At 35.3% G+C, this 24,259-nt stretch overlaps 7 protein-coding genes and 1 long non-coding RNA gene across 10 annotated transcripts; 4 read left to right on the top strand and 4 right to left on the bottom strand.

The window, feature by feature from the left end:
* Positions 1-965: 965 nt before the first annotated feature.
* Positions 966-2,817, bottom strand: LOC116339008. The gene is made up of 2 exons (XM_031764643.1): positions 2,680-2,817; positions 966-2,466 (listed from the first exon to the last, which is right to left on the bottom strand). The coding sequence occupies exon 2, from the start codon at positions 2,419-2,421 to the stop codon at positions 1,114-1,116; it is 1,308 nt and encodes a 435-aa protein (XP_031620503.1). The 5' UTR covers positions 2,422-2,466; positions 2,680-2,817; the 3' UTR covers positions 966-1,113.
* A 665-nt stretch (positions 2,818-3,482) lies between these two features.
* Positions 3,483-4,721, top strand: LOC116339148 (zinc finger protein 37-like). The gene is made up of 2 exons (XM_031764889.1): positions 3,483-3,527; positions 3,633-4,721. Exon 2 carries the CDS (start codon positions 3,701-3,703, stop codon positions 4,322-4,324), a length of 624 nt encoding a protein of 207 aa, XP_031620749.1. The 5' UTR covers positions 3,483-3,527; positions 3,633-3,700; the 3' UTR covers positions 4,325-4,721.
* Positions 4,722-5,082: 361 nt separating this feature from the next.
* Positions 5,083-7,035, bottom strand: LOC116339077. The gene is made up of 2 exons (XM_031764765.1): positions 6,892-7,035; positions 5,083-6,601 (listed from the first exon to the last, which is right to left on the bottom strand). Exon 2 carries the CDS (start codon positions 6,560-6,562, stop codon positions 5,237-5,239), a length of 1,326 nt encoding a protein of 441 aa, XP_031620625.1. The 5' UTR covers positions 6,563-6,601; positions 6,892-7,035; the 3' UTR covers positions 5,083-5,236.
* Positions 7,036-9,274: 2,239 nt separating this feature from the next.
* On the top strand, positions 9,275-12,445 carry LOC116338926 (histone-lysine N-methyltransferase, H3 lysine-79 specific-like). Its single transcript, XM_031764538.1, has 6 exons — positions 9,275-9,296; positions 9,451-9,740; positions 9,848-9,982; positions 10,210-10,796; positions 10,861-11,844; positions 11,910-12,445. The coding sequence occupies exons 2-6, from the start codon at positions 9,504-9,506 to the stop codon at positions 11,947-11,949; spliced, it is 1,983 nt and encodes a 660-aa protein (XP_031620398.1). The 5' UTR covers positions 9,275-9,296; positions 9,451-9,503; the 3' UTR covers positions 11,950-12,445.
* Positions 12,446-12,786: 341 nt separating this feature from the next.
* LOC116338389 (laccase-4-like) lies at positions 12,787-15,528 on the top strand. Its single transcript, XM_031763632.1, has 8 exons — positions 12,787-12,901; positions 12,973-13,078; positions 13,134-13,306; positions 13,368-13,861; positions 14,185-14,317; positions 14,471-14,643; positions 14,714-15,119; positions 15,173-15,528. Exons 1-8 carry the CDS (start codon positions 12,805-12,807, stop codon positions 15,502-15,504), a joined length of 1,914 nt encoding a protein of 637 aa, XP_031619492.1. The 5' UTR covers positions 12,787-12,804; the 3' UTR covers positions 15,505-15,528.
* Positions 15,529-16,408: 880 nt separating this feature from the next.
* LOC116338807 lies at positions 16,409-18,259 on the bottom strand. 2 transcript variants are annotated; one of them, XM_031764339.1, is made up of 3 exons: positions 18,110-18,259; positions 17,924-18,007; positions 16,409-17,795 (listed from the first exon to the last, which is right to left on the bottom strand). In XM_031764339.1, exons 1-3 carry the CDS (start codon positions 18,171-18,173, stop codon positions 16,483-16,485), a joined length of 1,461 nt encoding a protein of 486 aa, XP_031620199.1. In that variant the 5' UTR covers positions 18,174-18,259; the 3' UTR covers positions 16,409-16,482. The 2 variants fall into 2 exon arrangements, with proteins under 2 accessions (XP_031620199.1, XP_031620279.1); XM_031764419.1 differs by having other exon boundaries at positions 16,409-17,792.
* Positions 18,260-19,928: 1,669 nt separating this feature from the next.
* Positions 19,929-20,879, top strand: LOC116338734. Of its 2 annotated transcripts, none has more exons than XR_004200920.1 (3): positions 19,929-20,152; positions 20,225-20,401; positions 20,470-20,879. It is a non-coding gene; the product is annotated as an uncharacterized LOC116338734 (long non-coding RNA). The 2 variants fall into 2 exon arrangements; XR_004200915.1 differs by having other exon boundaries at positions 20,228-20,401; positions 20,470-20,877.
* LOC116338649 (serine protease persephone-like) lies at positions 20,146-24,151 on the bottom strand. The gene is made up of 12 exons (XM_031764090.1): positions 23,616-24,151; positions 23,517-23,547; positions 23,191-23,300; positions 22,959-23,057; positions 22,688-22,822; positions 22,567-22,617; positions 22,427-22,506; positions 22,221-22,358; positions 22,057-22,119; positions 21,802-21,982; positions 21,568-21,739; positions 20,146-21,502 (listed from the first exon to the last, which is right to left on the bottom strand). The coding sequence occupies exons 1-12, from the start codon at positions 23,758-23,760 to the stop codon at positions 21,307-21,309; spliced, it is 1,401 nt and encodes a 466-aa protein (XP_031619950.1). The 5' UTR covers positions 23,761-24,151; the 3' UTR covers positions 20,146-21,306.
* Positions 24,152-24,259: the final 108 nt, after the last annotated feature.

Genomic DNA, 24,259 nt, shown 5'->3' with positions numbered 1-24,259 from the left:
TGGTCGTGAATGAATCGAGACATTTACAATTTAAACAATGGTTTTGTGCACCTCTTTCATTCTTCTCTTTCTCTTCTCTCTGCTTTCAATCAATTGCAGTCGAAGTCAATTATTCGATTCTCCGCTTTGTCTCTCTGCACTCAAAAACCACCAAAGCGAACAAAAAAACGAAAAAACTATATCAATTCGGCACGGATATTGACAGGTTTTTTCTTCATGGTAATATTGTTTTTGATTTATTGCAGGTATGTGGATTTTTACGAACCGGGCGATAAATGAGGTTTTTGAGTGAACTTATCGCGCGAGAAAGAAAAATCTTTCAATAGAAGAAAATAAGAACAAAGTGAAGAACATTCTTTCATCATTGGTTTGCTTTGTCGGTGGAACCTTTTGTTGCTTACATTTATTGTTTTCAGTTTTTTGCTGTTTCCATTTACTTTTTACGATAGGAAAACAAGAAGAGTTTGCATTAAATAACGAAAGATCCTCTCTTTTTCTACTCTCACTCATAATAATGAAAATTAAGCAATGTTACATTGTTGCTTGCAATGTATTACTTGCCTGAGTTCTTTCGTGTCCGATTTCAATAGGCCACCAATCATTGAAAATCGTTCACGATCATGATCGGACTGATTACAATGGGACACAATCGTCTAGGAAATAGAAGAGAGAAGATGAGTAGAGATAGACTCATGTGTGCAAGCTGTAAATATGAAATTATCCAATGGATTAGCGCGGCAATTGGTGTTGAACACAATTGATACAATGTTGATATTCCTAAAATTCAGTTCCGAATTTTCTTTTCCCTACTGTCAATGTCTTCTAAAAACGCTGTTTAATTACGACAAATATTTCAATTGTTTAACGGATTTTATGTTGTTTTATTTCATTTTATTAAGACATTTGATTGAGTGAACATCAATGGCAAACCATCAATTTATTTGATGTGCTGAGCTGACTTTAGTTTAATATTGATTTATTTAAATTGATACCGGCAAAATGATATTTAACGTAATTAATTATGAATAATGGCATCAGTTTCAATGTTCAGTAGTTTTTTTATGTCATTTAACAATTGGAAAATGCACAACTGATGATTGTTGGTGTCTGATATTAATTGCTCAATTTTATAGCTGTTATGATATACAAATTCCATCCTTTCACTTTTTCGGTGACTTCCCATCCAATGCTCAGATTTGCCTTCAAAGAGCCCCAATCGAAACTACAACGCATTACGAAGCGCAGTTTTTTCAACAATTTGTAATCTTTCACCAATTGAATGACACCATCAGCTGTTATTTTCACATCATGAAATTCAATCTCTTCCACCAACGGCACTGCTTTCATAATTCGCTTCACAAATTCCTCATCTATCGGGCTGGCCAACCAGAATTCGCTCGCCAGGCTCAGTTTGATGATGGAAGAGTGCTGATTGAGGAAATCGATGATATTTTTATTATTGTAATGGATGCTAAAACGGAAAGAAAGTGAAAATTCTTGCAAGCAACTAGATACAATTGGAATCTTGATCTTCAAAATGTCAAAACTGGTAATTTTCAGCACTTTGAGACCCGCAAAATTGGCAACATCTTCACCAAAATCTGACAAGTCCTTGGCCCAACATCGAATGTCCAAATGTTCGAGTGACCGAAGGCGTTGACTTGCGGTGCGAAGAAATTCGGTCGTGTAATTAGTGTCCAAGGTCAAGCGGCGCAACTGCGGATTCAATGATAATATATTGATGGTGGATTTTATTGTGGGAGTTGGTATCGGTCCTTCGATTTCCAAATGCACCAAGTGGGGATAGTGTGTTTCGATACACTTGGGCTGAGATTCAACATGAATAAGCTTCAAAGTATGCATCTTTGGAAAGCAGTGGTGCAATTGCATCGATTTCCCTTTCAAATTGCAAAAATTGATGCAAACCATTTCGACGTTCATAAATGGCTTCTGCATACCGATGAAGTCGTCTTTGGACATTTCGAAAAATGTGACTTCAGTTGCTGATTCGCAGCAATATTGATTGACATACGGAACCACCTTTCGCTTATGTATGACCAGGTTTGAGATAAGGTGACCGAAGCTTCGCAATAGTCGATATGGATTACGTAATTCGATTGATTGAGCGGAGTTTCCGTTCGATTCAATTTGGAAGCAGCGTGAATTAATGACCACTTTTGATTTCTTACCGCCAAAATTCCGACCGAATGCCAAGTCAGCCGCTGCCTTCAATCGCTTGTTCGAATGGGCAATGTTCAAAAGGTCTTGGACGCTTAAGTGCAGGAATATGCGCTCAAGACAGTCATTGTTCACGTTCGTTAGTTTCATTTTGGAAGCTTTTTGTGCTGATGGTTTTGGGCGCTTGGGATTCTGGTCACGATACGAGACTTGCTTCCGTTTTCTTAGTGAGTATCTATTCATTTCGACTGGGCTGAGTTACCTTTTGATGGCTCTGAGCTTGACTGTCTGTAAACGAAATACACATTAAAATCGTAATAATGAACGAGCATCAAATAATTTCGTAAACAATATGAAGTCAACTTGATTGCAGATACTTTGGCAAAAAAAATCATCAGAATTTACACACAAAGCTATTATACATGTACAAATTTCGATCTAAAACCAGAGCACGTTTTTGGCCAGAAACATATTTGCGCAATAAAATGGTGGTGTACATACCTTTTCAAAATATTCACAATAAAATTATATTTTTATTTGCTGCTGCTTTTTGTAATGCGAATGAATGTGTTAAATACAGTAAAAAATGGCGGTGAACAAAGGAAAAATAATAATAAATTGCTATGTTACTGGCCTGCATGCTGATGCAATATGACGAAATAGCACAATGAACGCACACAATCACACAGTCTGACGGTGCTTGTCAAACTTATTGAAAAATGGTACAGTGAGGTCGCTGCTATGACACATGACAAATCGTTGCTGGAACAACATTCTGAATTGAAAGTAGAACCGAGAGTTTTTCAATGAGTTTTCTCTGTAAATTTCTCTGATTTGTACATAAGTACGTCCCAATAGTTACCGAAATGATTTCTTTTCATCAAATTATGCGTTTTTTAAATCTTTTTTCCAAACAATGTTATTGCCTAGAATTACGACACCTAAACCAATAAAAGGAACGACGCTGTTGATGTAGTTCGCTGCTTTGGGCAAACTTTGATCGAAATGTCATTGAGCTGAAACACATTGACTCACATGCGGCGCACACAGATGCAGTTTATATAGTCGCAGTCACACCATTCCAGTGAACTCGGCCTTGTTTTATGCTGTTCAAATCGTACGCATACATAGATAGATCAGATTTTTGCGCAACCATCTCATTGGGGACGTTCAGTATATTTCTTTTATTATTTGCTTTGGTAGAGAGAGGTATCGCAAGAGCGACAGCCATCTTGTTTTTGGAACAAATTTAATAAAATTTTCTCCATTTCCTGTCACAATTTCAAGTAAATCGATACGTGTTCTCATTAAAAACACAAAACTCCGCACAAAATATCGTGAAAACAGTTGTAAGTCCTTTTTAAAAATTTATTTTGTTTTATGCATCATCATTTTTCGTGTTGATGTAATTTTTCACACTAATTTTTTCTCAATTGACAATTTAGAATTTGCAGAAGTTTTCCTCAATTCGGTGAATGGAAATAGTAACACCACATCGATTGTCAAGCAGAAAAATTGTGAAATGGAATCGACCGAAAGCAGTAGCGGTCAGTGTGGTGACCAAGTCGACGTGAAGCCAAAGCTTGAAATCAAAGAGGAACCAGATGATGGCATTGGACTCGTGATTTCATCTTCATCTCGACACATTGATTCGATGGTGCCTGAAGATCATAACGAAGTCTACGATTTCTCGTGTTTGGATTTGGTGAAAGAAGAAATTGATACGAAGGTTGGAATCCAATCGATGGCGAAAGAAGGTACAGCGAATGAACAACGTTCAGGAAGCTGCGACAAAGCACCGAGCGACAAAGATTTCCCAATTGATTCGGCTTCAAAGCCAACGAAAGGATTGAAGAACAAAAAACGACGAGACCATGTTTCTGTACCACAGAATACATCCAAACAACACAAGTGTGAAACTTGTGGTTATGTCGCCAAATGCAAATCAAACTTGACCGTTCATTTACGGAAGCACACCGGCGAGAAGCCATATGGATGCAATCACTGTGACAAACGATTCCAGATAAAACGGCATCTTCAAAGCCATATGAAAGTTCATGTCGCGGAATTTTTATTTCATTGTCGCGGCTGTCTGAAAGGATTCGACGCAAAAGACGAGAAGAAGGAGAAAAGAATTGCAAAATAAAGCGTTACGAATGCCACATCTGCGAAGATTCATTTGGATCACAAAAAACAAGTTTGACAGTGCACATGCGTGTGCACAATGGCGTGCAGCCATGGGAATGCAAAGAATCTTTCAAGAAATTCAATCAAAACAGCAATCTTCGACGTACGACGTGGAACAGACCCACACCAACCATGCTCAAAACGGCCTGATTCGGGTTCTCTGACCTCAGAAACTCCAGGAAAACATGTTTTTGAGGTTTCGTAAGTTTCTTGGTGGATCACATGTACAAGCACACCGGCGAATATCCATCATGTGAATTATGCCGAAAAACATTTGCCACAAAATCAAACCTCCAAAGGCACAAAAGACGCATTCATTCCAAACACATTTAAATGAACTACAACTCTTTGTTGCAAATGGAATGTAACCACATTCATTGCCGATAATTTACTAAGAAAAACAAAACAAAGCATTAATTAGAAACTGAAATAAATTCAATAAATCTTCTCCAATTTGCTTAATTCCATTTCCACAATAAGAGATTCCGTTACTTTGATTGTTACGAACTCAATTCAAATTTTTTTTTTTCAAACCATCATTTTTTGATAAAAAAGCTCTTCAATTATTATAGAAAACAATAAACAATAAATGTCTCAATAGGTCAAATGATCTCTTGTCGTTTTATTTCATTTTCTTTAAAGATTTGATTTGAATTAACATGATTTAGAGAACATGAGCTCGGTAAGGGTTGAATTTATGGTTTATTTTGACTCTTTGACTTAAGTTTTATATGGATCTATTTAAATTGACGATTGAAAAATGATATTTAAATAGAAATAACGTAATAAGTAATGGTATGAAGTAGTATTTTCGGCAGTATTTCTATGCCATGTCATAATTGGAAAAACCGGATTTGATTGATTGTTGATATCAATTGCTCATTTTGACAGCTGTTACGTTGTACCAATAGAATTCATCTGGTTTTTCACTGAACGCTTGCCATCCGTCGCTCAGATTCGTCTTCAGCTCATTAAAGTCGGCTTCGGCATCCATTGAGAAGTACATCCTCTTCAGGGATTTGCAATCGTTCATCAATTGAGTCGCGCCCGCAATTGATAGTTCCAATTTTTGAAATGCAATCTCTTCCACCAACGGCACCGCCTCCATAATCTTCTTGACACTTTCTTCATTCAATTTCGGTATGCCTGGGTACCAACAGATCACCTTCAGTTTAACAATGGACGGGTGCTCCTTTAGAAAATCGATGAAAGCTTTATCCATTTGAGTGCCAAAAAATGTCCATTCAAATTCTTTCAAGCAGCTGGAAAACATTGGGACCTTAGTTGGCGATCTGCCTTCATAGTCGATTTTAAGCACTTTCAATTGTGCAAAATTGGCAACATCGTCACCATAATCGCTGAAATCTTTGCGACAAATACGAATGTCAAGATGCTCAAGCATTTGGAGGTCTTGACTTGCAGCCCGGAGAAATGTTGTGGTGTAATTGGTGTCCAATACTAATTGCTGCAACTGTGGATTCAATCGAAGCATATTAACCGTGTCTTGAGTTCTCGAAGTTGGTAGCGCACCTTTGATTTCCAAGTGCTCCAAGTGAGCGAAATTTGCTTTGATACACTTGGCCTGTGCTTCGACTCGAATAAGTTTCAGAGTACGCATCTTCGGGAAACGGGTGTTTAACTGCATCGTTTTGCTGTTCAAAATGCAAAAAATGATGCAGACCATTTCGACGTTCACAAATGGCTTCTGCATACCGGTGAAGTCGTCTTTGGACATTTTGAAAAATGTGACTTCAGTTGCTGATTCACAGCAATATTGATTGACATACGGAACCACCTTTCGCGTATGTATGACCAGGTTTGTGATGAGATGACCAAAACTTCGCAATAGTCGATATGGATTACGTAATTCGATTCGTCGTGGTGATTTTCCAATTAATTCAATTCGGAAGCAGGATGAGTCGACGAATACCTTCGATTTTTTTCCGCCAAAATTGCGATCAAATGCCAATTCAGCCGCTTCCTTCAATCGCTTGTTCGAATGGGCAAGGCTTAAGAGGTCTTCCACGCTTAAGTGCAGGAATATGCGCTCAAGGCAATCATTATTTACGTCCGTGAGGCTCGTTGTGGATGTATTTTGTTCGACGATTGGTGATGGTTTTGGTTGCTTTGCATTCTTCTTCTGGTCAGCACCACCATATGCGACCCGCTTCCGTTTTCTTAATGAGTATCTATTCATTTTGACTGTTGGCTTTTTTCTTGATGGCTTTGTGCTTGGCTACGAAATAAAATATAAAGTAAACTGTTGAATCATAATGAAGGCAAATAATTCACTAAACTAACAACTAATCAAACGATTGCCTTGTTGAACAAATTTTTGAGGTCACCAACTGACACCAATGGTGAAATCAGAACTTTTGTATTATTCTCACTCTTTCTTTCAAAATTCCCAAAAAAAAAGATATAAAACTTTGTTTACGACCGTTTGTCCCAAAGTACATTTAGCAAGAGAAATATTCGTGTAAATAAAATGGTGGAAAGTGTATGGTATCTCAATGGTATACATACTTCCTCAAAATAATCACAAAAAATGATCCTGTTATTAGCTGCTGCTTTTTTTTAAATCGAATATGTTTTGTGAGAACGTTCTATTTTCACGATTCCGTGGCTTTCAATGAGATTAGGAATATGGAACCCCAATTTATTTTAGAATTGTTGATTAATGCGACGTTGAACGTGTCTTACTGATCAAATGAGAGTGGATCTATTGTTGGCATCACTACCATATACCTATTACGAGAACTGTCATTGTTCGAAATGTCATTCAGGTTTTACGTAACCCGAATATTTCTGGCGGCACAATTCGAACAGTTGTTTCGAAAGAGGCAGAAATTTAATAGATGACAAAAACATAGTAATATATCATCCAAAGAAAGTCCATGTAGAATTCAGAATGAAAATGTGAAACAGAGTCAATTAAACTTTTCGGTATAAATAAAGAAAAAACAATTTTTGTTTGATTTTATTTTATTAATCAAAATAAATATTTGTATTCGAACAATGTCTACTCAAAAGCAGCTATTTTTTCTTCAATTTTAATAAGCATTTTGCTGCAATGAGCAGGTTTCTCTAAATTGAAAATTACTTGTGTATCTTTTATGGCGGTTCCAGTTGGCTTTTCGTACAAAGCATTTTGAACACATTTCACATTGAAATGGTTTCTCCCCAGTATGAAGAACACTCATGTGATATTTTAAGTCTGATTTTCGATCGGTTTTGAATTGCTTGCACAAATGGCATTCGAAGCCGCGTCGCTTACAATTTTCTTTGTGAATGTCCTTATCAATTTGCTGTCTAAAGTTTCTATAGCAAATAGAACATTTGAATTTAAATGGACGAGTATTGGTGTGAATTGGCATATGCCTTATCAAATTTTCCTTGCGCAGAGTAGAGTATTCCTTGCATATAAAACATTCATAACGACAAACTTTGCACCCAGATTCATGTTCCAGTTTCTCATTGCTCTGGACAAATCCTTCCAAACAATTTGAACAATTAAACTGAAATTCATCGACGTGTGCCTCTGAAAATGTTATTTTTGATTGAATCGTTTTGGACACAAGGTGCGTGGAAATGATTTTTCGCCGGTATGCGTGAAAATGTGTCTTTTCAAATCGCCTTTGCGCGGAGTTGCATAGTCACAGAATGAACATTTGTGTTGTATCCCCTTTGTCTTTGTTGCAGCTCCGGGACTTGATGTATTTGCCCTTTGTGTTCCAACATTCTGATATCCGTTCTTCGCATCATTTTGTTGATCTTCACCAGCACCACAATCAATGCTCTTTTCCACCTTTTCGTTGGTCGCTTCTTCTTTCACCTCCGGCAGCCGAGTGAAAAAGACCATCGAAATCGTATATTTCATCAAATTGATCAGCGCCAATTGAATTGAATGGTCTATCGTCAGCTTGTATTGGTGTCGATACCATGAGTATATCATCTTCTGCTTCTTCTTTGATGGTTGGCTCCGATTTCACTTCGATTCCGGGCAAAAGTCCATCATTTTCGGACCCCTGTTTGTCGGGTGGCAGCCTGTTTTCACCATTCATTGCGACGCAGTTCACGTGCTGTCAATTGGAATTATTTTTCTTCAGATAGAAAATGTATGGCTTCAAACACGAACACAATCGTTTGTACAATAGTTTACCTTTTTCGTGAATTTATCAGCAATTTGAAAATGAAAATGGTCCAAAATTCAATAGCAATAATTAATTTAGAAACTTAATTGTCACAGATGAGAGCCGAGCACTCATACAAATTGATGAAGTTCAATCACACAGTTCGATGTTGTCTATCAAACATTGAATAATAGTTGAATGTTTACACGGTTGACACATGCCAAATTATTGCGCGAAAAACATTGTGAATCGAAACTAGAACCGACCTTAATATACTGTTGTGCCAAAATTAAAGTGAACAAACTGAGCACACGATTTTTCCGTAGATTTTAGCTAATTTTATTACAAGTGCCTTCCAAATTATTTCAAAAAATAATTTGTTTTCATCAAACATTTATCCAAAAATATAAATTATCCCGAATGGTGACAATGGAAAAACGTTGTTGTACTGATTTGGGTAAACCTTTGATCGAAATGTCATTGAGATGTACCGACTCTTGCACACACAAATACAGCTATAGTTAGAACAAAGTGGTCATTTCGATTGACACAGTTTTAGTCTGTGCTCCAAAAATTTCGCGCATACATAGATCGATCCAGTTTTAGCACCAACAGTTTGTATAGCGAGATCACCAGAGGTGACCTTTCCGCATCTACAACACATTTTACAGAATTTTCTACGATTTTCCTTGCTCTATACGCAATTTTCTTTTCTCTCTTTATCACTGAAATAAATCAATTAATTTTCTGGTAAAAATAAAACAAAGAAACGCTACAAAAAAAATTGTGAAGAAAATTGTAAGTAAAAAAATTATTTTATTTTTTATATAAAAAAATTTCATGGCGGCCATTTTTGTCAAAATAAATTTTTTATCATTCCAATAAAACTCACGCCATTTCCTTCAATACTAACCAAAAATATTGAAGAATATTTTCTAAATTTTCAATTTAGCGATAAATGGGATTGAGAATAAACCATCGATTGACAAACGGAGAATTTCTGAAATGAAATCGAGCAGAAAAAATCTGGTTACTCACGAAGTCGAAGTGGTGCCGAGAGCTCCAATTAAAGTAGAGGAAGATGAAGGTGACGATTCGTATATGTTCACGGAACCGGTTTTGACTTCGGCTACTCCCCGTTTAATTCTCAAGTCACCGGCATACGTTGAGCCAATGTATTACAGTTGGCCACTCCAAACTGGACCTGATGATAGCGTTGAAATTCTGGACGTAATCCGATGGGTATACATAGATTTCCATTACCTTTGGTTAATTAATAATTACATTCCATTACATGTTGAAAGTTGATTAATTTACATTATTTACGTTTTTCTTCTGATCATCCCAAGGTATGCAAAGATATTCCGTACATTGAGGCAGAACTCAAAACCATCGATCTGAATGAAGTGGACACAACATGTTACAATAGTATGTGCCACGTTTGCGATTCTTACAATAAAGCGATCGACACTATGGCTAATATTGTAAGTTAAATTTGATTCTCTCTTAATCCTCTACTGTTTCATTGTTCGATTGAGCCAAAATGGTTATTTTAAAGTGGAGTGTGTCCCACTTAAAATAAACTGAATATAATTATGTAAAATTTCGTCTCTAGACGGTCCCAGTAGAGGGTTAACGCACACATTTTCTGATGAAATATTCGATGAGAAAACTTTGTTGACTTTAAATTAATTTCTGTTGATGTTATTAGGAAAAGAGAGTTAGAGAGTTGACTGCGAAACATTTGAATGATTTCGCCTCTCGCGATTTGTTGCGCTACATACTTCAATTGGTCTATTATACAGCCGTTCCAGAGCCGAATAAACTGAACAAATATGAATCATTTTCGCCTGGAGTCTATGGCGAAACATCATTCGAAGTTGTATGCCAGATGATCGATCTAATTGAAGCATCGCCGGAAGACGTGTTCATTGACTTGGGTTCCGGTGTGGGTCAGGTGGTTCTTCAAATGTCGGCCGCTCTCCCATTGAAATCATGTTTAGGCATTGAACGAGCCGACGTACCATCAAAATATGCCGTCGAAATGGACTTTACTTTTCGCCGTTGGATGCGATGGTTTGGTAAAAAGTTGAACGATTTTCAGTTAATCAAAGGTGATTTTTTGGCCGATGAACATCGTGATAAAATTACCACCGCCACTATTGTGTTCGTGAATAATTTTGCATTCGGTGCAAAAGTTGATCATGACCTAAAGGAACGTTTTGCTGACTTGAGTGATGGCACAAAAATTTTTTCATCGAAAAACTTCTGCAAACTCAATTTTCGATTGAATGAAAGGTATTTTCAAATTTCATTCGCTTCAATGTTTTCACTTTGCCTAACTAGTTCAATTTTATTGCAGAAATCTAAGTGACATTGGTGCCATAATGAATGTGAAAAAGTTGCCATCGTTACGCGAGTCGGTGTCATGGACTGATAAGCCGGTTTCGTACTATTTGCACATCATCGATCGCACCAAGTTGAACAGATTTTTTGAACAAAAGAATGACCAGAATGCTGACGAAAACGACAGCCACATTCGGAACAATAGAAACATTAATGGAAACGCCAACAACCAAGTGGTGACAAGTGAAGACATCAATGTCAGTACGGGTAGCATCAAGCGAAATCCTCGAAATTGTTCGCGTAATCTAAAATACAATGTTTCTGCCGACGAAGAGGATCAGGAACAAATACAACATGATTTGAAGAAACGCAAGAGGATGTCGAACAAATCGGCACTCACAGATCGCACAAACTCGACATCAGGCACGTCCAATGCGAAGACACTAACCATATCCAATGCGGTGACAACAAGCATATCCAATACGATGACACTAAGCCCATCTAATACAGAGACACCAAGCCCATCCAACACGGCGACACCACCCAAAAAAATTGGTGAAAGTTCCAAATTAGCGGGACGAAAAGCTTTTGCACCAGCACATGATTTTACACCATCTCCGGTGAAACGTGTCAAAACATCATCGGTATGTCCAAATCCGTTGGCTTTGGCATTGAATGTGGCAAACGACCATGAACTAAACGTAGATTGGTTAATTGCAAGCGAACAATCAGCAAAGAAACATTTGAATGATGCTATGCAAAATATAACAAATTTCAATGCAAGAAGTTTCGAAATGATTATTAAACTAAATCAGAAATTGAATGCTGCGATGAAACGAATCGACATACTCGAACAACAAAAGGAAATTCAACAGCTCCAGATTGCCGATCTTCAACACGAATTGGACGAAAAAAGCGGAAAAGCAGCTTGTTTGGAATGCGGAAATATCATAAATATGATGACATATTGCAATCCAGAGTGTCATGAGAAGCAAATCATGTAAGCGACGTTGTCTTTTAAAAATATTTTTTTTCACACTGATTTGGATTATATCTTTTTTACAGCAAGCGCATGGGACAAATGCTGAATAAAAATGGACTTTAAATGATTTTTGTCAATTTCTTCGATGTGCCTTGTCGCGCCACGTAATACCGCATTTTGCTTCATACTCCTCAACCCATGATACCAGCAATGGAGGTCAAAACTTTCAAATTTTTAAAATAAAAAATCGCAAAATTCCCGATGTTTTGAAATATCCATTATAAATCATATTCTTTATTTTTTTTAAATAATCATCATTGACCTAATGTAAAAAACATAATTTTTCCATTTAAATTCACATAAAAATTTAAATTTGCCTTAAATTTATGCTAATAGATCTGTAATTTTCAATTTTTCACAATTCCAAATAACTATAAAAAACCAGAGTCCTCATAAGGATATGTGTGACCTGCTCAATAGTTATTTACTCTTTCACCCAATTTTTTGTTTCAAGACATCTAATTCTTTCTGAAAACGTGCACCGTGCAATTGAAATAACAACCGGAACGTGTGTAATCATTGCAAATATTTTTTATCATTCGATTTTCTTTGACTCAAACGCTGCAATCCAAATAATTTGTTATTCAAATAAAAAAAAATAGTTAAAAAAGTCATGTTTATAGAGAAAATAAATAAAATTTGTTGATCGAAGAACTTGTATTTCTTTCATTTAACCTGAAGACTTGGTATTAAATCGAAAACAAACATTTATGTTCTATGAAAGTACACGACTCTACATTAAAATTCAAATGTTACACGTTTTATCGTGATTTCTTTATCTACCCCCTTTATTAAAGTGTTTCAAAAAATCTCATTGCATATAATGGCTTGAATTGAAATATTTGGCGTCAGTTTTTATCAATAAATTTGTATTGTTGCATGCAAAAAAAAAAAAAAAATTATAATAAATTTTCTGCAATGAAATCAACTTTGATTGTTTTTCAGTTGCTAATTTCATTGTCCTTCGGTGCGGTTCCTTTAAGTCAAAATGAATTGAAAGAAAAATACGGTCAAGGTATGTAATCGTCCTTTGGAAATTGTATTTTCAGAAAATGTCTTTTTTACCATTTCAAAATTGTATTGTAGAAAGTACAACGTTTAATGATGGCAAAAGTTGTTACCGTCCATGTAATGGTACGTCAATGACGTGTTATTATGAATTTAAAATAGAACACTATGACACAATGTCAAGGTATGAATTGACTCTTTGTACACTTTCCTGAAAATCTATAAAATGTGCTCTATAGGCTATGTGGAAACTGTGCAGCAGGTGTGATTGGTGATTGTTTCAAAGAAGGCTGTATATCTGCGAATGGAGTCAGGCGCAACATAATGACAATTAATCGACAACTGCCTGGTCCTGCAATCAATTGCTGTGAAGATGATCGAGTCATTGTCGATGTTACAAATCATATGCCAGGTGCGATGTTCGGATTTAATCGAGTTTTTTTTATGATTTCGGACCCTAATTTAATTTCCAGGTACCGAGTTATCGTTCCATTGGCATGGTGTTCATCAAAGTGAAACACCTTGGATGGATGGTGTGCCAATGGTAACACAGTGTCCGATATTTTCCGGCGATACTTTTCGATATATGTTCCATGTACATGAGTCTGGTACACAGTACTATCATGCACATTCCGGTTTACATCGTATGAATGGAATTGTGGGTAAATTAAATGTTCGCGAACAAAATGATCCGAATGCCGAATATTATGATACTGATTTAAGTGAGCATACGATATTATTCAGCGGTTGGAATAACTTTTTGGCCGAAGATTTATTACCGAGCAATCCACATAAATATGGATCTTCTCCAGCCAGTATACTGATCAATGGTTTTGGAAATTATATCGAACCAGATAGTGGATACGAACCATATGCACCGATAGCCGTATTTTATGCGGTCAGAGGAATGAGACATCGTTTTCGTATTGATAATGCTGCATCAAGCAATTGTCAGTTTGAATTTTCCGTATGTATTGAATAGTGACGTATTTAATCGTTACGACGGTGGGTCTCGAAGTGATGATCCCGTCTTATGGTACCTTCGGACCAACCAAATTCTCCGCTCCAAATCAATTTTTGGGACCGATTTTTATCAAAATTTACATGAGTATTAAACCTTTAAAGGGTGAAATCAAATATTTCAATTTTCCGAGAAATTTTAGGGCGTTTCGAAATACTTCAATTTTTCAAAAAAAAAAACGATTTTGACGGCTTATATCCATGGTGTTCATATGAACGCAACCTCCCCCTCTTTTTTTTTCTTTTATATTTTTTTTTCCTCTCCATCAGATAAAGGGACACAAAATGGCTGTTATCGCCCTTGATGGATCACCGGTGGAGCCTGTCACTGTCGATACCTTCTTTAGTTCCGCTGGTGAAAGATTTGATATCGTCATGCACGCAACAAAGGACCCAAACATTCGTGAGTTTATTTTCATCTCCAAAGGAACCTTCGAATCATGTTATTATGGTTTTTCTGCTACTTGCCTAGCTTTGATGAGATTTGCACATCGAGTTTAAATACGTATTAATTTGCCATAAATTTAATTTTCTCTTGAAAACACTACATTTACAGATGAATCATTGATCATAATTCGTGGTCTTGGTGGATGCCGGCGGAATAAACTCCATGGATATGCTCGAATCATCTTCTTGAATGATTTTTCCGAGTTTTCACCTCGACATTCAGACCATGAACCGCTGGAAAGTCGACCAGACTATCAAATTTTGGATAAAATCGAAAAAATTGTATATATGTGGCTTTTTTTCAAACGATAAATCGTTGTGTAAATCATTAAATATGTTGTATCGATTTCAGACATTAAATGATGCGACAACTCAATGTGGACAATCCGAAGACTATTGTATTACCGACTTAGAGTCAAAAGCACCTCCATCAACCGTAGAAAATTTGAGAGATGAATTGCAGTACCCTGTGTCCAAAGTGTATCCCTTTCAATTTATAAAACATTTCGACCGATCTGACTCGATTTCAACTTCGCATTTCTTAAGTTATCAAAATTTTACCTTTATCACATCGATAAATAATATTTCAAGCACGATGCCACCACTTCCGATCCTTACACAAGATGACACCGATATTACGTACTGTAATAAAGATAATTTACCACCAGATTGTAAGATCAATTCTGTTTGTTACTGCATTCATTTAATCGAACTGGAATTGTGCAAAGTGTATGAATTTCATTTTTACGATTTACTTGGTAAATTGATTGCAATTGATTCAAACAACATAATGATAGCAAACTGTTTTCAGAGACTGTAAGTCATCCAATACATATGCATGGCCATAGATTTCAAGTAATCGAAATGGTAACACAGGAACAATTGCTAAATGGTCAAACATCGTATAAAAATTCAAAAAAATTACCAGTTATAAAGGATACGGTAACGGTGCCGGCCGGTGGATATGTAAAAATTCGATTTCGATCATGTAATGCTGGATACTGGTTTTTTCATTGCCATTTTGAATTGCATATGCACACCGGTATGACATCTATTCTGAAAGTTGGCAATAGAAGTGATATGGTACCACCGCCACCGAACTTTCCCATTTGTGGAAACTATTTACAACCAGTTTTCGATTGAAAATGAATTCTTTTTTCGAACATTACTTAGGAAAATATAGAAATAATTAAAAAAAAATGCGTTTTACTGATTTGGGACCCACAGGTATTGAAAATCAAACAAAATATTTTCACTTCAAATGTAAAGCATGTTGGTTGAATATCAGATCTGCTGCATTGGGAAAGGTATTTGAACGTAGAATATTCGTAATGATAAGTGATGATTTGTAATGATTGTGATCTCTATGATTTCCAAAAACGTATGAAACCAAAATAAAAATCCATAAATTTTCAATTAAAGTATTTTTCTTTATATTTCACGCCAAATATAACATTATAATAAAGCAATAAAATTCAACCCGAAATTCTTAACATTCTTCTTTCAATTCTTTTAATGTTGTTTTGGAAAAAACCAGAGCATCTTGATTTGCTGCTGCTCAGCATATAGCTGAGAGCTGAGAAATGCTGAACTCGTACGGCTAACGCGTACGAAACGGATGGCACGCACACATGCATTCGACCCGTTTAAACGGTTATAAACAGTTGATTGGACGTTCAATTCAAAACTCAAAACTTAGTAACCAGTTGAGTTTGAAATTGTGTTGCGACCGACATATGAGAAGCTGCGAGAAAAACATCACGTCGCATCCCTCGTTATTTTGCTTACGTAAGTGAAAGCAAGAGATGAGATGCGACGTGCTGTTTTTGCTCTCAGTCTTTCATATATTCTGAAAGTGTACGTCTAACGCATACGAAACGGATGCACGATGCATATTCCCCTTTCACTTCGTATGTTCGCTGGTATAGTGTGTAACCGTTGTACCGGCAATAGCGTCAACGGCAGCACATACGAAGCGAAAGGGGAATATGTATCGTGCATCCGTTTCGTATGTGTTAGCCGCACGAGCTCAGCATTTCTCAGCTCTCAGCTATATGCTGAGCAGCAGCAAATCAGGATACTCTGGAAAAAACAAAAATGAAAAAAATTCGAACAAAATATTCAAAATATTTCATCCCAATAATCATTATAATCAAAATCGTGCTTGAGTTCCAGAGAAGCTCGTCGTTTCACTTCAATGAATTTCAATTTGGTGCCAGTTTTTGACCATTTTGCAGTCAAGTAATTGTCTTCTCTGACATACATCGTTATTTTTCTCGCTCCTGTCAGTTTCATTCGCGCGTCGTTCAATGCAGTTAATTTGAAAGTATTTGCATCAATTTCGTTATAAATGATAATCTTATTCAATTTCACTGAGTCTTTTATGAACGGCATAATGTCTCTTAATTCGGCCCTGATAAATTGAATTGTTTCAAGATTGATGAGAGTTTGAGCCAGCTCCTTCATATTCTCAATATCTGAAGCCCGATCAAGACATAATTTCTTCAAATTTATCAAAGGGGATAGATCCACTCCATCATCCAGACCACGTACATATAATTTAGTAAGTCCATTGTACGATTTCAATTGATCAACGGCTGTTTTATCAAATATTGAATTGTATAAAACATGAAAATACACATGCAATTCCTTGAATTTTCCCATTCCATACAATTTATTCAAAGCATCTCTGGCCAATTCGAATGTATTTGTGTGACAGAAAAAAATGCTCAACACATCGAACTTTTGTTGAATGTTTTTAATCGTTTCGGAATTTTCTAAAATCGTTTCAACATTCAGTGCCAAATGTTTGATGCTTAGATTTTGTTCAAAAAATGTCTTCAACTCGGCAATTGGTTCCGATCGATTGATTATTTCTAACTCAAAATGTTCAAGCGTTGGATACTTTCGAAGCAACCAACGATTATCGCTGCCAACGATGGTATCGGATCTAATAGCTTGGATGCACAGTCGCTTCACATTTGGGCAAAATTGTAAGAAACTGTCGAAAAATTCTTTCGTTTTGTCAAAATAATGTGGAAAATTTAATTTCAATGTCTGTACTTTCTCTAAAAGCGGTTTAATACGCTCAATACCATTGTCTGTCAGTGTAACTCGCGTAAGTAAAATTTCTTCCAGCCATTTGAATCGATCGAAGTCCATATATGTTTGACTCGGATGTTCTTGCAATACTTCCAAATAATGGAATATAAATTTCTTCATATAAGAGGCCAAACCGTTCAGTCTCATTCTTTTATCATCTGTAACAATGTCATCTTCTCTACACAATGATTGAATGGCAGAATAATGGGTTCGTATATAGTTGCCGACAATTGGTTCCATTCGTTTGCATATACCCAATGCTATTAAACGGTCAAGCGAAAGGCAATCAAAAAGATCGATATTGATATTTTGTGAGTCATCGCTTTGATCTGCTGTGGATTATATATACATTTCAAAAAATTATTTCTGTAATATGTAAAAAAATGTTCATATTTACAGTATTGTCAAAGAAGCATTTTTTTAACTTCAATAATTGGAAAAAAATTCGTATTCGAATTACCTGATTTAATGGCATTGTATATGATTACAGTTCTATTACTCTTAAAATCATCTTCTGAGAAAGCACTGAAGAAGAAACAATTTTCTGTCGAAAAATGAAATATATATTTCTTTTATATCAGACTGATCGACAGTTGATTTCACCGTTTCGTAAGTTTTTCAATATTGATTATGCCTATTAATTTACCTTGTATACTTTCAGTAAGAAGACTCGCACCAAGGAGAAGAACGATCACAAATGAAAATTTCATCCTCCGATTTGCTGAAACCAACTGATGTACTAACAACGGAGAGTAATGGTGAGACTTTTGGTAAATTATTCTGATCAAATAAGACGAGAACAGTCATGCTCTTATGACTGCAAGTATAAAACAACTGAATGGATTTGACGAGAGAACCGAACAAAAGTCTATACCTTTTTTATTTAACTTTGTTATGTTCTATCTTAATACATACAAAAAAGGCGTAAATCACTTGCGACATGACATTTTGCTCGCAATTTTCAATTAGAGCAATTGACAAAAAAACATATCAATCTTCGTAAACGATATTAAGTTAATATGAATAACACACAGGCTTTTTTCATTCGTGCTTGCTTTAATGGACAATGTCCATTGGACATGAACACACAAAACATTTTAAGTTTTTAAGCACTTTCAAATGTTTTTTCTCTTGCTTTGTACTACACGTTCGTAGATGGCACACAAAACAGCATATTGAATGTGTTTCACCATAAAATGCTTGAATGTAAAACCAATTTAATCAGGAATGTGTGGAAGTTGGGGTTAGCGGTGGGTATCCGAAGTTTTCGACCTTACAGTATAGATAAAAATGAATAAAACATTTTAAGTGATTTTTTTTTCTCTTTATTTCTGAAATCATTCCCTACTCACACAATAATTTAATATATAATCTTAATTTGAACCGCTTAGAATAAAAGTAGATAATGGTAGGAAGTTAAAAAAAATCTCAATCATAAAGTGCTATGAAAATAATACTCAATCAAGAAACAAAGTGAAAATAAAAATCGATCATAAATTGTGTTTGCCTTTTATTTTCACTCATTTTATGTATGACTTTTATTTTCACTTTTTCTCTTGATTGAGTATTATTTTTACTCATATTATGATCGAATTTTTTCAAATGAGTGAGATTAAAATGAAAATATAATTTATGATCGACTTTTATTTTCACTTTTTCCCTTGATTGAGTATTATTTTTACTCATTTTTTGATCGACTTTTATTTTTAATTTTTTCTTGATTGAGTATTATTTTCACAGAACTTCATGATTGAGATTTTTTTTTTAACTTTCTACCATTATCTACTTTTATTCTAAGCGGTTCATTTATAAATTGAATGTAAGCTTCAGCGCTGCTTTGTTGGCTTTAGTTGCATGTGTCATATATTGAATTTAATGCATGTCAAGCAGTCCATAACTAAATGAATATTTTTTGTCAAATTGTTCAATAAAACCTTACATTTTGATCCAAAAGATACTAAAAACATTTATCTATTTTGCTCTATTGAGTTTTTAGCCAAAAGAAACCTTTCATTCAAATTTTTATTAAATTGCGAATTCATTTGATGGTACATTGAGTAATAATTACTCTATCATCTATATATTTGAGTGATGTAAGAATCATGATTGCATCAACTGGGTTTTTACCAACAATTAAAGATTTTTTTTTTTGTCGCAAATAAAACAGAGAAAAGGACGTCGCCAAATCGCCTTCTGTTATTTTCCCTTATCTATTTGACATTGTAAGCTATCAGGCATTCGCAGATTTCAACATCCGTTCCATCATTGGACGTCAGGCGTCATTGAGAGTAAAAAAACAACACAATCTTAACTTTATACACAACAAATGTCTTATCAAATATGACATTAAATCGTTTCAATATGAGCAAAAGCATCCAATAACATTGTGCACTTTCATTTCACTATCAATATTTTTCGATGATATAAATGTAGGTTGGTCGACAAGATGCTGTAGTCAGCGTTCAATTTCAGAGCTGACAATGTTCACAAGAAATTTCTTTTATTTTTTGTAAGAGTGGTATTCTGTTGAATTCCACTAAGGTTTAAGTATGGTGAAAAATCCCATATTTCTTCCAACATTACTATTACTTTTCCACACGCACCGAGTGTGTGAGGTAAAGTATTTTATACTATAACAGATTTTGTACCTACTTACATGTTGAAAAGAGCACAAAATCGTGATATAAAGGTAATCATTAAACATTTATTTATATATATCGTATAAAAAGTGACATAATTAATTGAATTATTTTGAACATAGCAGATCCTTATCCTTAACATTCGAGACTAACCAAAGTGAATGATACTTTGATTCGAGTCAAAAATGCAATCATATATTCAGAATATATTAGACCAGCATGTTTGCAAACAGATTTACGTGACAAACCATCACAGGTAAATCCTACTGTTACCGACTGTGGATCTACATCACCTAACCGTAAGTTGCTATCTTTTAATTTGCGACATGAAGAATCTAAATTTAACCAATTCTCTTCTAATTTTAAGGTCTCGCGTAGCTTACTCAAAATGGAGTCGGTATCGATGCCATGGAATGTAAATCTACGCTCATAGATTTGTTCCGTCCATCGAATGATTTGACTCATAGAAATGGTATAAATGGAGGGCAGTATTGTGCATAAGATCCACAAGGAAGAAACGATTAGATAGTTGCCAAGGAGACAGCGAAGGACCCCTACAATATTTCCACCCGATTTAAACAGACACTAAAACAATTATTGGAATTGTCTTGTAGTGTCTATACATCAAATCTGCCATCCATTTATACCAGAGTTGCTTATTATTTAGATTCAATCGTACAACTTTTTTTGGCCAACGAATATTGCATACATCACTTTCGTTTTTATGTCTAAATCAATTAATATAAATATATAAGTTATTTTAAGAAAATTAAATCTACATAGCAAAATTTTTAACAATAATCTAAATAAATTCAATATTAAATGCTCTTGTCCTATCTTAAAGGCTATTGATTAGCAGGAAAGGTCAACAGATTTTCTACTATCAAACTTTTGAACTTTAAAGCTTTCGAATCGAAGAAAATCTGTTGAATTTTGACAAACTCTGTTGGAGTTTGTCTTTAGAATGAGAAGGCAGGTAAAATACCTAAGTAACAGTTTCCGCGCTGCATCCAAATTTCACCTTTTATGGAACGAATTTTTCAAAGTATATTGAATGACCATCGGTGTCCATTGCAATGACCATCGTAAGCACAGAGAAAAGGCTGGCGGAAAGATTATATTTCATCTAACGGCACATAAGGTATTTTTCTGTATAAATGTCCCTGAAGATGTTGTCATAAATGGTTCGTTAATCGAGTAAATATCACTTGTTTGTTACTTTGGGGATGAAACCTAATGGCCAAACGATCGGTTCAATCCAGTCAAGATAATATGCGATTCGAGTGTAAATTCCCGGAAATGCGCCACATCCAAGTCCAACGGAAACAACACCAACGATCGTTGGCGAAGCTTCGTACGGACTTTTAAGCTGTAGTGGTCCACCGCTGTCACCTTGGCAACTAAAAACAAAACGAATTTTTAATAATGTCAACATTTTTTATAGCAAATAATGATTGATTATTACCTATCGTTTCGACCTTGTGGATCATATGCACAATACTGACTCTGACCAATATTTTTAAGAGTCGGATCATTCGCAAGACTTTGATACTCCTTGAACTTTTCATTACACTGCGACAAAGGCACAGTTATCAACTGTGCTTTTAGCAAATCGTTTGATCTATGAGATTCTGCGCCTTTTTTCAGAGAAAAAACGTTAGTTTTTCGAATAAAAGTAAAAGAGAAATTGTATTTTTACCATCTGATGTGGTACTGCCCCATCCTGTCACGACTAGTTTTACATCAGGATGCTCATCACGAAGATCGGTATGAAGACATGCCGGCGAAATATTATTGGAAAATTGAATGGGTGACACTCTTATAAGAGCTATGTCATTCTTTCTGGTGAAATGCGAATAAAATGGATGCCGAATGATTTGCTGTTTGATAAAAACAATTTTTTCAATGCCAAATTTTGATCGCAAATCAGTCGAATATTTTTATAATTAATTACCTTAATCGCGACATTGGTGGGTCTATGTATGTCATTATCATCATCGGTATCAACCAGTTTTAACTAATTTTAAATAAAAGAAATTGAAAATCGTCATTTTTAATCAATTTGATCATCTCTCACTAAATATACTTGAAAAATTTGAAAATAAAAGCTTTACTCACTTTACCCAAACGGCAAACAATCGGAGGCCGTTGTGTTCTTGCACAATGCGCTGCTGTCAGGATGAAGTTTTCCGATATGACCGTGCCCCCACAGTCAAAAGTCACTCTATAGTTGGTGGAAAGGTAACCGAGAGCAGCCTATATCCGTAAAATTATAAAGCGCGATATTAGAAGCTATATGAAAATGTGCCAAAACTCAATGTTACCATCCACGGAAACTCTCTTTCTTCAGCAGGTTCGCCGTTTAAAATTCGATTACTTCGCTCAAAAGTATAGGCTTTGCAGGCTGTAAGTAAATAAAAAGTCAATGAAAATAAGATCATTTTGTTTCAAGCACCAAATTTACTTTTCCACGATGTTCTAGCTCTCTGAAGCTCATTGTATATATTTTGAACGCCTAGAAAATATAAAGTATTTGGATTGTTATGTTGTCTTCATATTTGAAATCATTGCAAAGATTTTATTACTTGAGTAATTTGAGCTGCTGGTTTCGGTTTCATTTAGTCTTTTAAGAGCAATATCCGTTGCACTCTCTCCATTCGCTGCGCGTATGCTAATATTAACATTGTTCTCAATTAACAATTCAACCACTTCAACATGACCTGAAATTGGAATATTTATTTTAAATGAGGAACAATTAAAATCATCACGCTACTCCGCCACATTTACTATTTTGGCAACACTGAACAAGTGAGACTCCTTCTTTAACTTATTTTTGTACAAAATGGATTTTTTTACCTTCCGAAACCGCTCTATGTAACGGTGTTCTTCCATCCTTGTCTAATACATTGACATCGGCTCCATTCTTAATAAGTGCATCAACAACCGGTTGTTCACCTAAAATACATGTTTATATTGAAAATCATGATTATCAAACGAACAAATCGTTGGCGTCAATAGTAAAAGAGATTTTTTTTTAGCTTTAACAAATGAATATTTTTCGCGAAATTTAAATGTAAAAAAATCCTACCCAATGCACTTGCAACATGAATTGGGAAGTCACCGTTATCATCTTTGGAATTGACACTTGACCCGTTCTTGATAAGTTCTTCGATTTTGTGCAAACTCATCGTATTTGTGCTGCAAATTCGAAACAAAACGACTTTATATTATAATATTTTTAAAGCACACAATCATCCGATGAAACAACGACACGAACAACGTCTTTCTTAATTCGTGGTTATCACGCAGTAATGAAATGAATATTCTATACTAGTATATGCAGATAAGAGACCGTTACTTGACCGTGAAACAATGTAATTTGGTGTCAAAAAAAAATAATTTGTCTTCTCTTACACTGATTTTATCTGAGATGTTGCTTGAGGTGCTAAAATAAAATGGTTTTAATTAGTCGAATAGAAAAAACGACTGAATTTAAGCTTTTTGCACAATTACCCGAAGAAACACTAACTAGAATGGCGAAAAATACAGTTGTGAAACAAAACATCACAATGATTGGATTTATTGTGGAAATATTTTGAAAACTTTTGCACAAGAATATCCACAAGAAATTGAACTGAAAATCCAAATCTCCCTTCATGTATTCTCGAACACGATTCAGAAGAAACTACATTCACTATATTGAAATGATCACTGCACAGAATTAAAATGCGCAATACAAATACATCAGCGATTTCTCGAACAAAGATCAATTAATATATTTGCGTAGGTCACTAGTCCTGTTGCAGTGAATAGACTGACCCTGTGCACTGCACATTGCATACTGACACCGATTTTATGATACAATTCCGAATGAAATGTTCGAAATGTAGAACAAAAGATTGATTTAAGCATATATTTTTTATATAAAAAAATCAATATTGTTCTACATTACGGACATTTCGTTTGGAATTGTATCATAAAATCGCAGTCAGTATGTGTTTTGTACAAAATAGCGCCTGTGAATAGGAGCTGCGAAAATAGCTGCTATATCTGTTGGCTCAGTCTATTCACTGATTGCTAGAAATCACATTTTGCAATTAAAAGCGATGAAAAACTTGGCTTCGTTGATGTTAAAATAAGCAGATTATGTACACGCG

This window comes from Contarinia nasturtii, unplaced genomic scaffold (genome assembly GCF_009176525.2).
Source record: "Contarinia nasturtii isolate CC-2019 unplaced genomic scaffold, AAFC_CNas_1.1 Cnas_scaffold_69, whole genome shotgun sequence".
NCBI classification, from domain to species: Eukaryota; Metazoa; Arthropoda; class Insecta; order Diptera; family Cecidomyiidae; genus Contarinia; species Contarinia nasturtii.
This window is presented reverse-complemented; position numbering and strand designations above follow the sequence as displayed.

Excerpts from the sequence above, each read along its gene's own strand:
- LOC116339008 (XM_031764643.1), bottom strand. The coding sequence starts at position 2,421 with ATGAATAGATACTCACTAAGAAAACGGAAGCAAGTCTCGTATCGTGAC.
- LOC116339148 (XM_031764889.1), top strand. The coding sequence starts at position 3,701 with ATGGAATCGACCGAAAGCAGTAGCGGTCAGTGTGGTGACCAAGTCGAC.
- LOC116339077 (XM_031764765.1), bottom strand. The coding sequence starts at position 6,562 with ATGAATAGATACTCATTAAGAAAACGGAAGCGGGTCGCATATGGTGGT.
- LOC116338926 (XM_031764538.1), top strand. The coding sequence starts at position 9,504 with ATGAAATCGAGCAGAAAAAATCTGGTTACTCACGAAGTCGAAGTGGTG. Across the intron at positions 9,741-9,847 it reads TTCTGGACGTAATCCGATGG|GTATGCAAAGATATTCCGTA; the intron begins GTATACATAGAT and ends GATCATCCCAAG. Across the intron at positions 9,983-10,209 it reads TCGACACTATGGCTAATATT|GAAAAGAGAGTTAGAGAGTT; the intron begins GTAAGTTAAATT and ends TGATGTTATTAG.
- LOC116338389 (XM_031763632.1), top strand. The coding sequence starts at position 12,805 with ATGAAATCAACTTTGATTGTTTTTCAGTTGCTAATTTCATTGTCCTTC. Across the intron at positions 14,318-14,470 it reads AACAAAGGACCCAAACATTC|ATGAATCATTGATCATAATT; the intron begins GTGAGTTTATTT and ends CTACATTTACAG. Across the intron at positions 14,644-14,713 it reads TGGATAAAATCGAAAAAATT|ACATTAAATGATGCGACAAC; the intron begins GTATATATGTGG and ends TATCGATTTCAG.
- LOC116338807 (XM_031764339.1), bottom strand. The coding sequence starts at position 18,173 with ATGAAATTTTCATTTGTGATCGTTCTTCTCCTTGGTGCGAGTCTTCTT. Across the intron at positions 18,008-18,109 it reads TCTTACTGAAAGTATACAAG|AAAATTGTTTCTTCTTCAGT; the intron begins GTAAATTAATAG and ends ATTTTTCGACAG. Across the intron at positions 17,796-17,923 it reads ATACAATGCCATTAAATCAG|CAGATCAAAGCGATGACTCA; the intron begins GTAATTCGAATA and ends TATAATCCACAG.
- LOC116338649 (XM_031764090.1), bottom strand. The coding sequence starts at position 23,760 with ATGAAGGGAGATTTGGATTTTCAGTTCAATTTCTTGTGGATATTCTTG. Across the intron at positions 23,301-23,516 it reads ACATCTCAGATAAAATCAGT|CACAAATACGATGAGTTTGC; the intron begins GTAAGAGAAGAC and ends TCGAATTTGCAG. Across the intron at positions 21,983-22,056 it reads CCACCAATGTCGCGATTAAG|CAAATCATTCGGCATCCATT; the intron begins GTAATTAATTAT and ends TTTATCAAACAG.